The sequence below is a fragment of the Plectropomus leopardus genome, chromosome 14 (genome assembly GCF_008729295.1).
Source record: "Plectropomus leopardus isolate mb chromosome 14, YSFRI_Pleo_2.0, whole genome shotgun sequence".
Taxonomy (NCBI): Eukaryota; Metazoa; Chordata; class Actinopteri; order Perciformes; family Serranidae; genus Plectropomus; species Plectropomus leopardus.
This window is the reverse complement of record NC_056476.1, coordinates 27,600,042-27,616,290: the sequence shown is the minus strand read 5'-3', so window position 1 is coordinate 27,616,290 and position 16,249 is coordinate 27,600,042. Positions and strand designations below refer to the sequence as shown.

The 16,249-nt window shown below is 36.7% G+C and overlaps 1 protein-coding gene and 1 non-coding gene across 2 annotated transcripts in view; both read right to left on the bottom strand.

Annotated features, from left to right (window-relative positions):
• The window catches only part of kiaa1109 (KIAA1109 ortholog), a 148,834-nt gene extending 132,585 nt beyond the window's left edge, over positions 1-16,249 (bottom strand). Inside the window, exons 1-7 of the mRNA XM_042500822.1 lie at positions 16,137-16,249; positions 8,224-8,359; positions 5,431-5,547; positions 2,769-2,847; positions 2,608-2,672; positions 1,768-1,942; positions 86-167 (exon numbers count right to left, since the gene is read on the bottom strand). Of these exons, the coding sequence (XP_042356756.1) occupies positions 86-167; positions 1,768-1,942; positions 2,608-2,672; positions 2,769-2,847; positions 5,431-5,547; positions 8,224-8,329 (624 nt within the window). The 5' untranslated portion in view covers positions 8,330-8,359; positions 16,137-16,249. The remainder of the gene's footprint in view (positions 1-85; positions 168-1,767; positions 1,943-2,607; positions 2,673-2,768; positions 2,848-5,430; positions 5,548-8,223; positions 8,360-16,136) is intronic.
• Positions 4,642-4,724, bottom strand: LOC121954174. The gene has a single exon (XR_006106550.1). It is a non-coding gene; the product is annotated as a small nucleolar RNA SNORD86 (small nucleolar RNA).

Here is a 16,249-nt window from a genome sequence, read left to right as displayed (position 1 = left end):
CACAATACAGGAACAAGGCCATGAAGATGCTTCCTTTCTCAGAACAAATTTCATCCATTTTTTGTTGAATTTGTGAGGTACTTACGGTGCTGATGTTAACTTTGATGACAGGAATGAGGGAGCGCCAGGACGACGTGTGGTCCGAACTTTCTGCTTTAATGTTCACACTACACAAGGACGAGAAGGCATTACGTTTTACAGCAATTTAATAGTGCTACATTTCTAGTCAGCACAATTAATTTGGCCGTCAGAGGGAAATGACAACAGCTTTCCTCTGAGCCGACACTTCCATTACATTTGGTGATTACAGAGGAGCTTTTGGGCAGCTTTTGCAGACTGCTTGTCATCAAATCTCCATTCATCAATCACCTCTGATGGGAAATTTCTGATTCATACCTTTTCATACCGAGTTTTGTTTACCACTCACATGTGTGGATTATTTAAAAAAAAAAAATAGGCAGAGACTTTAATATCATTCTAAGTTAGGACAACTACAGAGCAAGACTTTGGAAGTACTTAAAATATCATTTTTGCTTTTTTTGTTTTGTAATTCTCTTTTTTTTTGCTTTTGTGTTTTTTAATGAACATAAAAAAACAACAAAATTGAAACAAACATTCAGTGATAATGGGAGGCTATTGATTTGGTCCAGTTCTCCATAAAGGAATCCTTTTGGGTTCTCAAAGTAAAAGTCATTCTCTCAATTACATGCATATTGTATTCTAAATCAATTCATTTGTAAACACTGGAAATCTAACCAGATACACCAATTAAAATTCAAGTGATTTTATTCAAGAATTTAACAAACTTAAAGGGATGCTGATTTTGTATCATTATAATGTGGGTAAATAAGTGGGAAGTAAGTGTAAATGGGCTTTGGGAGATTGTCCTCCATCCTACCAGTGCCGAGATCTCTTACTCGTCTCACAGCTCAAATCTTCTGGATATTGCAAAATTTACCATCCGGCACATTTTCAAACTGATCAAACTATAAAACTAGGCGGTACTGATCAAATACAAACAAAGATTTTTAATTTATTGTCTATTTCTTGCCTAAAATGCTTCCAGAGACAAATTTTAGTGCGCTGTTTAACTGCATGACAAGAGTTTGGGAACAGGAAACAGGCACAATATTGTTTCCTTTATTGTAAAAACGAAGGCTGAAAATACTGAGATAACACCATCAAACTAAGCAGCACTGATCACATATAACCAAAGACTATTAATGTATTGCCCATTTCTCCCCTAAAATGTCTTCAGAAACATGTTTTAGTGCATTGTTTCGCTGTGAGGGGAGAGTTTGTGAACAAGGGGTGGGTACCATACTGTTATTGTAAAAACAGAGGCTGAAAAAACTGAGATCAAACAGTAAACTTCAGCACTTTTTATCAAATACCAAGATTCTGTTAATGTTCTGCCTGAAGCATATTTTTGTGTACTGTTTAGCTGTTACACAAGATCATTTGTTACCACGTAGCCACTTTATTGTTTTCAGACAGGCAACTCGCTTTATATCATGCAATAGTAGTGCTAGTAGTTGGTTTTCTAATGCAAATGCCACAGTCCTTCATCTCAGTTTTCTCAGGTCATGTGACACCAATTTTAAAAGTATTTTAGACTTTCTTCTTCGTAGACCGCCCACTTTTATGAATGGGCAATTTTTCCAGTGGTGAAATCCATTGAAATATCCGTGTTGAAGTTTTATTTTCTCTGAAACAACCCAAGCACTGAATATGTTGAAAAGCTGTTTATTGAGGCCTTGGTCGTACCTTTCTAGGGTCTTGTTTCTGTCCTCTCGTCCCCTCTCCTCATCTTTTTTGGGCGTTATGAGTGTGGGGTCCAGTCCAAAGGTCTCCTGCAGTCGGGCGTAGAGGTCAGTGCGGTTGTAGACGTGAAACTCGAAGCCGTTAACCGTCACGTAAAGCCTGGTCTCTGCCTTGGGGTCTGGAGACAAAAACAAAGAGAGAAAATTCAAAACACATGTTGATGGTTTCCTTCTATATATGGTTCTTTTAAGGTTACAATATAGCATTTTTTGGATTTATGCACTGATACATTTATTTGATAATCAAACTACTTATAAATTACTTTATTTCTAAGTAGTGCTCATTTAACCCTTTAACACCTGGATCAACATCAGTTTTCTTGGGCTGTAATTAGACGCCACTCACAATTACTTCAACCTCTGAAACCTGAAAAAATAGTTTTGCAAAAAGTGATGGGACAATGACATGAAAATTAGATGGGGGAGATGAGGTGTTATATATCATTTAAAAAATTTTTTTTAAATATTCTGAAAACATTAAAAATTTAATATTTAAATATTAAATACTAATATATTTTAATTCTGTCTTATTTATTTTTTATTTTTTGCACTTTCCTTAGGTCACTTCTTTGTTTTTTTTACTTTTTTTGTTGCTGATTTTCAGATAATTTTCTTGTAACTTTTTTTTCTTTTCTTTTTACAAATTTCTAGCTAATTTTCGGGCCCATTTTCTAACATTTTTAGATAAATCAAGCCAATTTGCTCAGGTTTCTAATGGTTAAATTTCATAAACTTTAGTATCAGGTTAGTAAGCTCACCTGTGCACAAATATCAAATTACTTACCATGCTGTTTCTGTTTTGGGTTATACATTTTCCACCAGCGAAATATGAGGAAGCCATCCTGTATCCTGTTACACACACAAGCAAAAAAAATCAATCACTAGGCAAGCAACACTATTAAAGAGGAGGAGAAGAGAAGCAAACATTGCAGCAGGTCAGGTTACCTGATAGACAGGTCTTGGTTGATGTAGTAGACATCTCTGAACATGACTTTCCCCGACAGCACAGAGAAGGAGAAGGAGCCTGTGGACGATCAGACACAAAAGAGTTCAGGTATATATCATAAAAAATAAATAGTAGTCTTTTATAAAATGATGTGATTTCCAAAAGCAAGTGGAAGCCAAATTTGAATTTGATCACAGTGATCAAGTCAAGAACCAGCTAATTAAAATGTTAAACAAAAGATGTAATTAGACGTCTTTGTGAGCACCAGTATAAAAAAACAAAAACACTCTGGACGTCACTGCAGTATTTAATCACCTTGTTTCTCCTCTCATTGAGAGAAAAATCATCTTAATTAGGATCTAATTGTACAACAAGTAGGTCAGAGTCTGTCACCGAGCAAGAAAACTCAACATCTTTTTTCCATCATTAATCCTTTTTGGCTCGTTTGTTGTATCTGTTGTAATTACAGCATGAGGAGAGAAAGACAACACATTAGCGGTTCAGCTGTGATCATCCCAGCTGACACTTCCTCATGTTTGTGCCGTTTCTGACTTTTCCTCTGACCGGCTGAAGGCAGGATGTGTGTGGGACTTAGATCCTCTCCCTAGGGAGCTTGTTTTGGTCAGTGTCTTCCTGTCAGGCTGCACAAGAATTTTTACTCAACTCAGGACAGGCCATGACACAACACCTTCAACAACACCTTCAGACACGTTCAGACCTGCTTAACACATTACTGTGTCTGTAAAGTCAGTTCAAAACTGTGCTTTTTACAAAGGTTTTGCTCTTCTTTCTGGTAATTTCAAAGCCATCATGTGTTTTCTTTTTTAAGTGCCAGTCCTAGCAAGAGAAACCACCTCTTTAGAACATAAATTTTCTGTCTTACATAAGATCTTACAATGTTGGATGCTTATATTAAACGTGACAAAAGGTTTCAAATAATGAGTTAAATATGTGGTGGCCTCTAGCTCACCTGCTAGGATGTGCGCCTCATTTACCGAGGCCTTTGCAGCGGCCTGGGTTTGATTCTGGCCTGCGGCCCTTTGCTGCAAGTCATTCCCCCTCTCTTTCTCCCACATTTCCTGTCATTCTACAGGTGTCCTATTAATAAAGGGAAAAATCCCCCAAAAATAATCTTAAAAAAAAATTAATAATAATAATGAGGCAAATATATGTAAAATTAATACCTGTGGGTTGTATATGTGAAAATATTACAAGGACTCTAAACTGCTTTTTTTGGACCTCCTCCAGACTGTTAGAGATCAAGCTTAGGAACAACGCTGATTTTTGGAAATGCTGCAATGTCCCTTGCAATATTGGAGAAAGGTTCATGAACGCATCAAAACTATAACCCGGACTAACTCAGTGACCCCAAAAATAGAATCTCACTGTAGAGCCAAAGACTTCATTCAGGCCAGTATAATGGTTGGAAAGCAAATGATACTGAGAGACTGGAGTAAACCAGGTGAGGCCGCTTTTAAGGAGTGGCCTGCAGATTTGGCAAATGTTGCATCATAAGACCAAATCTCTTTCAGCTGTATGGACAACTTACCAAATGTTTTATTTGTCCTTTCATGGTAAAGGTAGTGATGCTAAAATAATACATTATACATAGAATTTTATGAGATAAAAATAGATGAATATTCTCTGTTGTTTATACCATATATTTAATGTTATTCCATCATAAATATATGTTGGAAAAATAATCATCTCTGACATGTTTTCAAAGTACTGTAATGGTAAGTATCTAGAATAAATGTGTGTAAATAATACTAGTACCAGTAATACTACTTATTCTATGGTAACAAATTAATATATGTTGGTGTGACATATTAAAATCGCTATAACAGTCCATGCTGTGTCATCTGGGTATTTTCTTTTTCAAATACCATGAAGGGACATCTCGAGTTTGGCAGAGGCCTATATTTGAAAAAACTATAGGGTCTGTTAAAAAAAAAAAAAAAAAAGATAAACGAATAAAGGAAAGGAAATAAAAATTGTATTGTTTTTTTCTGAGTGAGGACCTCAAAGAATGAAGTGATGTAAACATACTCTAGTAGAGACCCAAAATACAAGTATGTATGTGAAATTAAGAATAATAGGTCCCTCTTAATTTTAAATTGCTGTTTGCCGTCCTCATTCCAATTTAATACTGCTTTGGTAATCTTCCTTGCACTTCCTTTTTACTCGCAGTCAGTTATCTGCAGGTTTCTATCTACAGTATATACTTTTGCTTTGCTAAAATGTTCAATACAAACATATTTTATTATAGTAAGGAGTAAAAGTACTTCTCTCTTTTTTTGGGAGGCTACAACATATGTGCTCTTTTTCAGAGCAGATGCACCTGACAAGGTCTGCTCTTTTGTGAAGAAATTTATGTTTTTGTAGGAAACTAATCGCTCGCTTAAACAAATAATGGCAGAGTTACACTTGAATTTATGGCCTCAAGGTGCTGTATAAATTAACTTGTGTGTCATTTATGTAGAGAAATTCAATCTGGTGTTGGTTGCAGTTTGCTGTTCAGACTCAATGGAGATGATCAACGAGAGAAGCAGGCTCATCATGAAATATTCAGCAGACTGAGTTAACGCCTTGAACTGAAAGCTTTGGCAGCGCTCCTGCTTTCTATTCATCACTGTGTGACAGAGCTCCTGATGAACACACCAATATGAATGTAGCCATCCTTGTAGAGTCTGTTGATGATGAGGGTGAGGATGAGGCCAATGTTGCGGGAGTTGTAATAAGTTAAATAGATGATCCATCCACAGGACAGAATGGTGGCTGAAAGAAAAAAAAAACACACAACGTGGTCAGGTTTGTTAAAACAAGGAATAATACGAGGACATTTTAACGCTTCCTGATGCTTGGAATAGCTCGTTTACATCCATGATGTTTGTGAACCCGACAGTTAAGTTTACCTGTTATTTAACATAGGGGTCGACAGATTGTCAGGGCCGATATTTGGCATTTTGCTGATTGTCTGTATCTGCATCTTATTTTAGTGAACGCCAATAAAATCAATGACTTAAAAAGTGCAAAGAAAGCGTCAGCATGGGAGAAACTTTTGAAACTGTGAGAAACTGTTTTTATTTTTTTATTTTTTATTTAAATTTTCACTTGACTATTTTTAAAAAAAAGTTACAGGGAACTTGCTGTATATGATGTTGAACATTTCACTTTTGATTAAACATTTGCTAAAGGCATTTAAAGTTTGTGTTGGAGTTTGTTATATTCCAAATTTTAAATATTGATAGAAAGACTTTAATTTTTATTGTAAATGCATATCAGTTCCAAATACAATATGGTTTCATAAACTAATAATAATTGATATCGGTATCGGCCCTGAAAAACAAATATCAGTCGACCCCTACTCCTACATATGATCACTAATGCTGATTTTGCCTCTGTTAGGCCAAACTCTTTAATTATACATTTGACTACCTTGTTGTTTAGAAGGTAAACAAACTGTGATTGGTCCTTTGAAAACAATATGCCAGATGCTACTCTTCCTAACATGACAAAGACCCATCAGCACAGAAATGACTGCACTAGTAACCAGTAACATATTTGGAAACCTTTTAAAAATTCCAGCCTAAAAACATGTTTTTCTTCAAAGGAATCTAGCAATGCAGATGGAATTAACGTAGTAAACTACTTCTTCTTTCATATCTGGGCTGACAGCTGGGTTTTAATGCTGCACTTAAGGTTCTGTTTGATTTTTTTCCTCCTTTTTCCCAAAAGAGGTTTTTCTTTCAGCTTCAAGATGTTGCAGCGGCACAAAGAAAAATGGAAGCTTCATTCTGAGAACCATTCAATATTTAGCGTGGGCTGCACCTGAAGGGAGGCCAATAATTGGAAACTATCATTTGTCATATTTTTAATTAAATCCCAATTAAACTACAATAGAGTCAGCTGGACAGAAGCATTAAAAGCAAATACTAATTAAGATCGATAATGACATTAGATATCAAACATATTATAAAGTATTACAGACTTCCATCATACTTTGTATCATGCAGCTCAATGCAAAAAAACTTTGTTGTACGCTTTTTGGGCATGTACCTCCGCAGCGCTCAGATAGGTTGGGGGTTTTTACAAAGGTAACAACAAGCTGCCAGACCATAAGCAGTAGGCATTCAAGATACACAGCACCCAAAAAAAACATCAATAGCGAGGCAAAAGGCAAATTAGGAGTGAATCTAGAGTTAGCTTTAATTTTCATTTTGGCTGGCGAGCGATTTACGAACCTGTAATCGTGAATCCTGATAGTATTCCTTTAACACCGTAGCACATGAATCAAATGAAGTTAATATAAACTGATATTGAAATAATTTCTAATGCCACCACATAGAATTTGTTCTTAACATTTGCGAATTGATCCACTGCTAGGACTCTAGTGTTGAACTACAGTCTATCTTACATAATGAAGGTCAAAGAAGGTCAATTATGTCTGTGTACAAATCTTTCACTGTCACTATTTATACCTGGCAGGAAAACATGTTAGCAAATCTGTGTTTAATAGCCTGCTATGCATGTAAATGGTAAATGGACTGTACTTGTATAGTACTTTTCTAGTCTTATTGACCACTCAAAGCGCTTTCACATTACATTGTCACATTCACACATGCACTCACACTCTGATGATGCGGCATCGGGAGCAATTTGGGGTTCAGTATCTTGCCCAAGGATACTTCGACATTTTCCCCGGAGGAGGGGATCAAACCACTGACCTTTTGATTAGAGGACACCCTGCTCTACCTCTGAGCCACAGCCGCCCCATGTAAAGTGTATAAATAATGAATGTAGCTACTGTGACGTCCATATTATTTTGTGGACTGCTGTTTTAAAGCCTGGAGTTGACCATTTCATACATTGCCATCCTGTTTGTTAAGAGTTGTAAATAGTATCACCAGAGAAAGTGAAAGCCAACTCCAGATTCACTGTCATACGCAACATTTAGGTTTTTTTTCTATACTGTGTATGCAGTTTGCAGAACTCTCTCTTGGATGCATGCTGCTTACAGTCCTGCATCTGGTCACTACCTCTTTATAAAGTGGCCTCATTTGTGCACTGTGCCCTGGAATTATCCAAACCCAGCAAAAAAAAAACAGAAGAAAACAAGAAAACCAAGGCAGAGAACAGAGTCTCAGTGTATAAATACACCACAGTAAGTAATGACTGAGAGGGATTACTTCTCTATTAGTCTATACATTGTTCTGTAGGAAAATCCTGAATGGTACACCTTTAAAATGGAGGCATAAGTCAAAGTAATAAAGATTTTTCACAACACTTTCGACTAAAAGTAGTGATGGCACATCTTCTATGAGGCTGCTAAGCCGCTAAAATGCAGCTTGATCCATTGCTGACAGGTCTGCACTTTACATGTGACAGATGAGTTAAAAAATCTTCATTGATGGGCCAGGTTTTCCCACAGTGCAGCAGACACAGACTACTCACCGACGAGGAGCCAGATGAAGTTGGAGTTGTGCTTAGTGAGAAAGTCATCCAGGTCCACAAAGCTGGGGAAAGTGCTTTCATTGTTTTTGGCAACATGCCCATCCATGGCTACAGGCTCTCAGTCAGATACCTACAACTGAAAGAGGGAGATGTCACATTACTTCCATGGAACAGGAACAGAAGAGGACACAGCCCCACAACAAAGAGACCAAAGAGACGTTTTACAAGAAAATGTGTTTAAAACATTATTAATGCAGCAATGGGTACTGCATATGTTTCGAGGAAAAGACAGCTACCTAAAACTTAATTATTAGATTAAAATGGCTGTAGATGAAATTTATTTAACCTTTTGAAACCTTAGCTAATTGGCTTGATTTCTGTCAACAACATAGGAAGAAGGCAACATGTGATAATGATAATTAGCTATAGAGTTTTCCCTACCTTTTACAAAATACTTTTCTAAACAACTAATATTCTTTCAACTTGCATTCCTTAAACACTTCCTATCAAGATGCTCATTATATTTTTCCCCATGTTTTTTTTTTTAAGAAATCACACCAAATTATGTGTGAAAGGTGTCAGAAAGCAGCAAAAGAGAAGTGATCTCACTCCAGGTTTTAAAGGGTTAAGGCATGCAGATAAATATGGGGGGTGGGAATAAGGCAAATAAACGTACAACTCTTAACCACATAACTGAAGAGACTGAAACTGTAAAATCTGATGATTTTATGAAAAAGAAAAGTAAACTGTTTCAAGCAAAAATGTACATTTGAAGCAGTTTCTTACAAAATACAAAATACAAGCTTGTCATTCATGATAATGTTATTTTAACAAATGGAATGAGATAAACCATGGCAAAATATATGCACAAGTACAGGTAACTGTCATTAGATTACAAGATATTGAATCATAAATTGAATAAACACAAGTAAAAAATCATTCAAGATAAAAAATGAAATGTGTCACTAAAAACTGCTGCTCCCACTCTGCCAGTCATTATTCTGCGAATGTGAATTTTAAGTAGAAAAACAAAGAAAGCTGCCCAACTCTCCTGACAACACACTTCAGCATTGCTATTTTTATATTTCAGATAAAGATCAAAACCATCCTGTCTGCAAGGTCAGGGCTGGGTTATATGCACAGTCTGTTTAATGTCTCGCTATGTTAGTAAGAATTTGGTGGATCCTGTTTTGCAGGGAGGAATGGTAAAAGATGGTTTGATGAAAAGATGTGAACAAAAGCTACATGCATAATTTCAGATTATTTTGCATGAGGTTCCAAAAAGGGAAAGCTTTGTTAGCATAACTGTATCCTGGGCCTGGTTACTCATGATAATAACAGACCTAGTTGTGAGCAGTTTCAAGTAGGAACTATTTTCTTTCCACTAAACTACAACCACAGACTGTATTGCTGCGCAGAAGGACGGGTGCATCTACTCTTCAATGAGAGGCTCTTGCTCGTGACAGTGCAAGATGTAAACATTGCTGTCCTCCTCAGCTGAGGTGTATCGTTACCTCGCTCAGTGGTGCTAAGTGAGCTAGCAGCAGAGATGGGAATTAAGAATCGGTTCCAGATGATCCCATCCATCTGACTAGTAGGCCTCAGCTTATCAACTCCTATCATCAATGCTGGCATGTTTTTCTGACAGTTACACATTACAAAAAACTGACATCAAACCCATGTGTCTCTGCTGCTGGTAAGTTGCAACAGGGAGTCACAGGAGAGAGGATCATGACTTCATTTCACAAAGAAAAATTATGCTGTACAGTGCTGCCTGTAAAGTCTGTCAAATAACAACTTCAAGTACGGATGAAAACAGCAGCATGAAACATCTTTATACACAACACGGGCCTTAATTCCAGGAATGCCATGTATGTGACACTCTACGCACAACTGTCACTACTTCACGACTAGGCAGCACATTTATTTACAGAGGGTAAATATCCTGTTATAATAATATTAGCACTTCTTGGGCATGTATGGCAGATTTTTTCTCTGACTAAGAAACCCTAAATGAAAACCAGGGCTGCACAAATATTCTCTCGTTTTATCTGCACTTTGTTCAGAATTGGAGATAATAAATCAGTTGCTCTGACGCTTAAAAACCTGTATTTTTCTTAGGGCAGCCCCTTGAAAGTCAGAAGCTCGAATCATCAGTTGACTGAGATTGCTTCAAGTCAAGTCGTTGTTTTTTTCTGTGCAGTTCTTCTAGTGACATCTTGCTCCCCAGATTTTGCTGCAGAGAGAATGCCCTTGACATTCTCCTCTTTGCAGATGCAGACATGCAGGCAGCGGCACAGAGAGACTGCACCGTAAGATGAAGAAGTGGTGAATTTACAGATCACAGCAACTTAATACAATACAGTCTCTGGCTTTTGTTTGAAATCTAGTGTCGGCAAAAATGCTGATACGCATTTGCAACCCCTCATTAGCTCTGTTAGCTTGTTTACTTTACGTGGATGCTGCTCTCATACTGAACGTCTCATTGAGCCCTCTTCAAACTTAAAACTTTGTAAGGAAAACAAAAGGAATCATCCAAAATTCGTATTGAAAAGCAAAATCCGATTCGACTGGCTTAATTCTGAGTCGGGTACAGCCCTAGTATTTCTACATATAATGTTAATCAGAAATTATTAAGGAAATCCATAAAGAATCAAACCTATAAGCAGAACTGATAAATGTATTAATTTCAATAAAATCAATCAATTTCTATCCCTAGCCAGCAGCAGATTCATGCTTCCTTCTGTGCAGTGATACGGTTAGCAGGTGTATTTTTAGGAGACAGAGAATAGTTCCTACATGAAACTGCTCAGAAGGGCTGTGATTATTTTGTGTGATCAGGTCATAATTTTTGGAAAGAGACATTGCTGTTGAGTTTTTCAAATGTACTTTTTGGCGCTTTGAGCACCACAAGCCAAGTGCCATCTAGTTTTATTATATTGGAGAGAAGGTAGACATCTTTATGGCTGATATGCCCAACACTCAACAACTCACAGCAAAACTATCTACTGAAAAGCACTACAGGTAAGAGGAAAAATGTGTATTGTTGATGTGGGGTGAATTGTCCCTTTATGTGCAACACCACACGTGGTCATATGTGCATGTTACTATGCACGTAATTATAGGATGAAGGCTGTTTGGTGAACTTTGCTTCTCTTGGGAGGATTATTTTATTGTGTGTGTGTGTGTGTGTGTGTGTGTGTGTGTGTGTGTGTGTGTGTGTGTGTGTGTGGCGACACGTGGATGCTATGATCCCAGTCAGCCCATACTTAGGAGTCAGAAGCTTGAATACTGTTACGCACACGGACTCGCACAAACACAAACACAAATCCTCATCTAATCCACCTTAAATGACGTTGGCTGGAAAACCACTGAGATGTAACCAAACCCAGCACTCTCTGTCTCTCTCTCTCTCTCTCACAGAAAACACGTTTCTAAATGACTGCCTTTCATACAGAAATTCCAAGACACAAAAATATGATTCTTTGTTAAACTTGACATTCTGAATATCTAGATCTCATGGGGGACTTGAAAAGCTACGTGCCCGAATTTTTGAGGCAAATGCCAGCAGCTGGTTGATTACCCTTTGAAAACTGAACAAATTGGCTTGAATTCTTTCCAGAACACGGGAAGAAGGCAATAAGAAACACATAAAGATATGCCCCCAAAAAATAGCAAGAAAGCAATTTTTGAAAAGGAAGTTACAGGAAAATTACCCGAAAATAAGCAAGAACAAAAACAGAGGTTAGAAAAAAACAGAAAGAGCCAAGAAAATGACCTTAAGCAAGTGCAAAAAAATATTTTTTTGTAATATAATTTTAAACATAGAATGATTATAGGTTGTTTTTTAATAATATCAAATAATCTGATCACTGCTTATTTTCAAGTATTTTTCCTTTTACTTTTTACCATTTTTTTTTCCATTTTAACAAACCTTTTTTTGTAAATTTGCTCATTATTTTTTTTTCTCAAGCTTCATAGTTTTTGATCATTTCTTTTGCCTCATGTTTTTCATTGTCTGTAAATATTGCTTTTTTTCTGTCTGTTCGCTTGTTTGCATGATCATTTATCTATTTTCCTTTTTACATGATCAAAAGAAGTTTCCAAATCAAAGCTCATGGAGGTGGTCAAGTTTTTGACATTACAGCCACAATAACTTGATCTAAATGTAACCTGATGAACAGATGTATCTGTGCATTTACGTGTCTCTCTATATATCCACTGCCTGACTGTGATTCCATCTTAACAGATCACAGGCAGCTCAGATATTCCTGTAAGGTAGGCTTCGGTTTTGACTAATACCTGACATGAGTTTTGAGATATGAGTTTAGAGTATGCTGCCATCCCTGAAGGATCAGTGCTGTCAGTGACTCATCACAGGTATTTGAAACCTGAGTCTTTCAGTTTTGGTTTAGAAGTGCTGACTTCAGTACAGCGAGGAGGGGAATTCTGTCAGCTAAAGCAACTGCCTGTCCAGTTTGAGTTAGCTAACACTGCTAATCTAAAATGTGTTAATGTCATCAACCATCCAAATAGATACTGTACACATCTAACCAAAGTAACTCTTTATGTCTTTGTTGCGTACCAAGCAGTGAGCAGGGAAACATACATCTGAGCACAAGGTTCCCAACTATTTTTATGGTCAAATTTTCAAAAGATATCTATGACTTTTCAAGGGTCCACAAAAACATTGCCATGACTATTTAAAATGAATAATTCAAACACTTCCCCATTTAAAAAAGACAGTAAAATGAAAAAGCAGTCATTGGGCATAGCGCAAGGAAGAAAGATTTGGGATTCATGACCCTACATGTTAAATTACACAACATTATTTTTCTCTTATTCAAACACATCAGATTGCAACTGTCCTCAAATGTAATTGCAGCCAGCTGGCACACATGGTAGAGCACATGATAGACACTGAATGCAGAAAATGAAGAAACGTACAAATATCAAAGCTCCCTTACATCAACAGCGACAGAAAATTAATTTACCAATATTTTATATTATGTGTAACTTTAATTATGGAACATTATTGTAGCAATTTATTTCACACACAATACAAGTCCAAGCCTTTTTAAAACTTTCAAGGATATTACTAATTTACGGACTTTGCCTGAAAAATGAGATTGTTAAATTCCATGACCTCTCCAGTTTTTTCGTGACTTTGCTTTTCATGGTAATAGTTAATAAAAAATGGGTGTCAAGCACTACACAAGCACACTTGATCAGAAAAACATGTTACAGGTAAATAAACTAGCCTCCATGTCAAGGCATTTATGGCTGCTGCTTAACAAAGACACGCATTAGAAATTGTACGTCTGTAACAAGATCAGACCATATCTTACCTCTTCTGTTCCAGACACATATCTACATGCAATTGTTCTCTCAACAATATCCTACTGTCTCTGTCTCAACAATATCCTACTCAGACTATACAACAGAGCTTACAAGATCCACGGAAAGCTTTCTCCTTGGACTCACCATTGCACTGCACTTTCACATTCTCTTACTGTGACTTTTCAGAGCTGCACAAATAATGTAGCCATCACAATTTACTTTCAGATTCAAAACAACAACTCCAATCCTACATACACTGCTTTACTTCCATGTCACAACACAAGACAAGAACGCATCACTAGATCAATTTCGGATGCGCTTATCGCTCTTCTGCTGTACAAAAGCTGTCACAGATCTTCTTTTTTTTTTGCACTTACACTAAAATCTGGAACAAGATCCTATACTATATAAGAACATTAACCTTTATTACTCATGTCAAACATACATATAAACACTAGCTGATAGAAGGACCTAACTCCAACTACTGATTGAAATCTCATGTACCATATTGCTCTCACCAATTAAAAGTTCTAATCTGCAATTTCCATGTAGCTGCTTGTGTTTTGTTGTTGCCTTGTTTCTGTCGGTTGGTCCTGTTTTTTGGTATTATGTGTTTTTGTGCTGCTGAACAGGAAAAAGCTGAAAGCCAGTTTTTAAATGAGTCAGGCCAGTTTTATCTGGAATTCACCATATGCTACTTTTTATAGCTTTTCTGTATAAATAAATAAATTAAATGAAATATGTCAGTATGTCCATGTTCAAAACAACATAATAGAACTAAATGACTGGACTAGAATGAACTATTAGTCTGTAACAAACCTGCCAGGCAGATTTGACCCTGATCAACGTGCCAAACTGCACTAAAAATGTGTCCCATGACCTTGCTTATCAGCAAAATACAGGCCTTGGTGAACATGACCCTTTTAGAGTTTCCAGGATATGGTTATTTGGCTCAGTCATGATTCACAAAGCAGCAGCTTAGCCATATAAAAAATTTTATCAAATAACTTTCTTTGTAGTTTTGGTGTTGTATATTGCTTTACATTAAATGAAACAAAGCGGATGACAAGGGAATAGAGAACAGAAGGGACTGTTTGTTATTTATGAGAGGGGAGGGGGTGGTGCTAAACAGGGAGGGCACGTCAGAATTTTTTTAAGCACTGGGAAAAGAGTTGTGTTTTCAGATTTGGTCTAGTTGCAATGGTATGAGAATTTCATGGCACAGTAAATGGATCAGAAAAAATCATGGTTTCACGTTGTTACAATTATCATCATTATCGATCAGAGTGACCCTTAAAGGAGTGAAAACAGATGTGTTAGTTTTGTTTGAACAAATGTTTTAGCACTTTAATTACAACTTGAAACTACTTTTAAATGGAAGTATATGAAAACAGTCTCCCTTTCGAAAATAACTCAAATAAAAGTGAGATTCTCAGTCAAGTTGCTTTTTTTTTGGTACATGGTATGGTAATAGTCAACTTTCATATCATAGTATACAATGAGAGTGGTATGTTGATTCAACTTTATATGGTTGTATTTCATGCATATCTTAAATATCCTCGGATAATTTTCTAAAATTATGTAGTAATTTTATGTGATCTTGATGTAAATATTTACCTTTTTATCTTCTCTTTACCATAACTGTTATCGTATGCAAGCTACTGTATGTAACCTTAATGTCTTCTTTTTTCTTTTTCTTGAAAGCCTAACTAGGGACAAGAGTTGGAAACTAGCAGTAGCTATAATCTCTATATGTGAGTAATTTCAGTTACTACAACTTGTTTCTAAAAGGCTGAAGTTGTACTATGTTAACTCGCATTGTCCCTATCAAATAAACAGTACGAATAAACAAATAAAAAAGATAGAAACTGTGTATTATGGTTATTTATGGTGGAAGGATGGTCATGTGTTTCCCCCAGCCATTCAGGGAGACTCAGAGTAAATTATGTGTAGACCCTGAGAGGGTCTTGATATAAATATATATATTTTTAAAATGAAGTCACACCCTAGCCACCTCCCAACTCTAACAAATAAAGCACAGTCCCTAACCTACTGAGGATAGTTGCATGTCTTTTGGTTTTGTTTACAAATCAAGCTGGTGGAGCTGTCATCGACACGGTTGCCTATCATTTCGTACGACAAAAGGCTGTGTGTTTATCTAAATTTTTACCTGAACAGGCATAATTGATGAAAAATTAACTATTTGATTGTGTACAGATGAAATTTTGAACCAAGAGCCATACCTGACACTAACCACACACCTAGCTAACGTTAACTAATCCCACCTTTCCTGAGAATTATCCTCAACACTAGCAACACAAAGGAGCTGTTCCTTAACGTGATTCATTTATTGGCGTTTGTAACATTAAACAACCAGCTGCTGACCCGTCCGGTGCAGTCAAACAGCTTCTTGGCTCATGACGTTTCAGCCTGTGGATAATGCTGTTATAAAGCTAACCGCTAAATATCATAACGTTAGCATTGAGGCTAGCTGGCTAATGACAGCAGGCCGCACCCTTTAACTTCCCCTTTTCCAAACTGCAAAAACAAGTCACTCGGTTATCGTAAAATACCTTAATGTCCTCGATAAAGCATGTGGTTTCATCTTTACTCCAGTTATTCAGGAGTTGCTGTCCTTTTGTCGTGTCCGACGTGGGCATAGCTAGCATCCTCTGTTGAATATTTA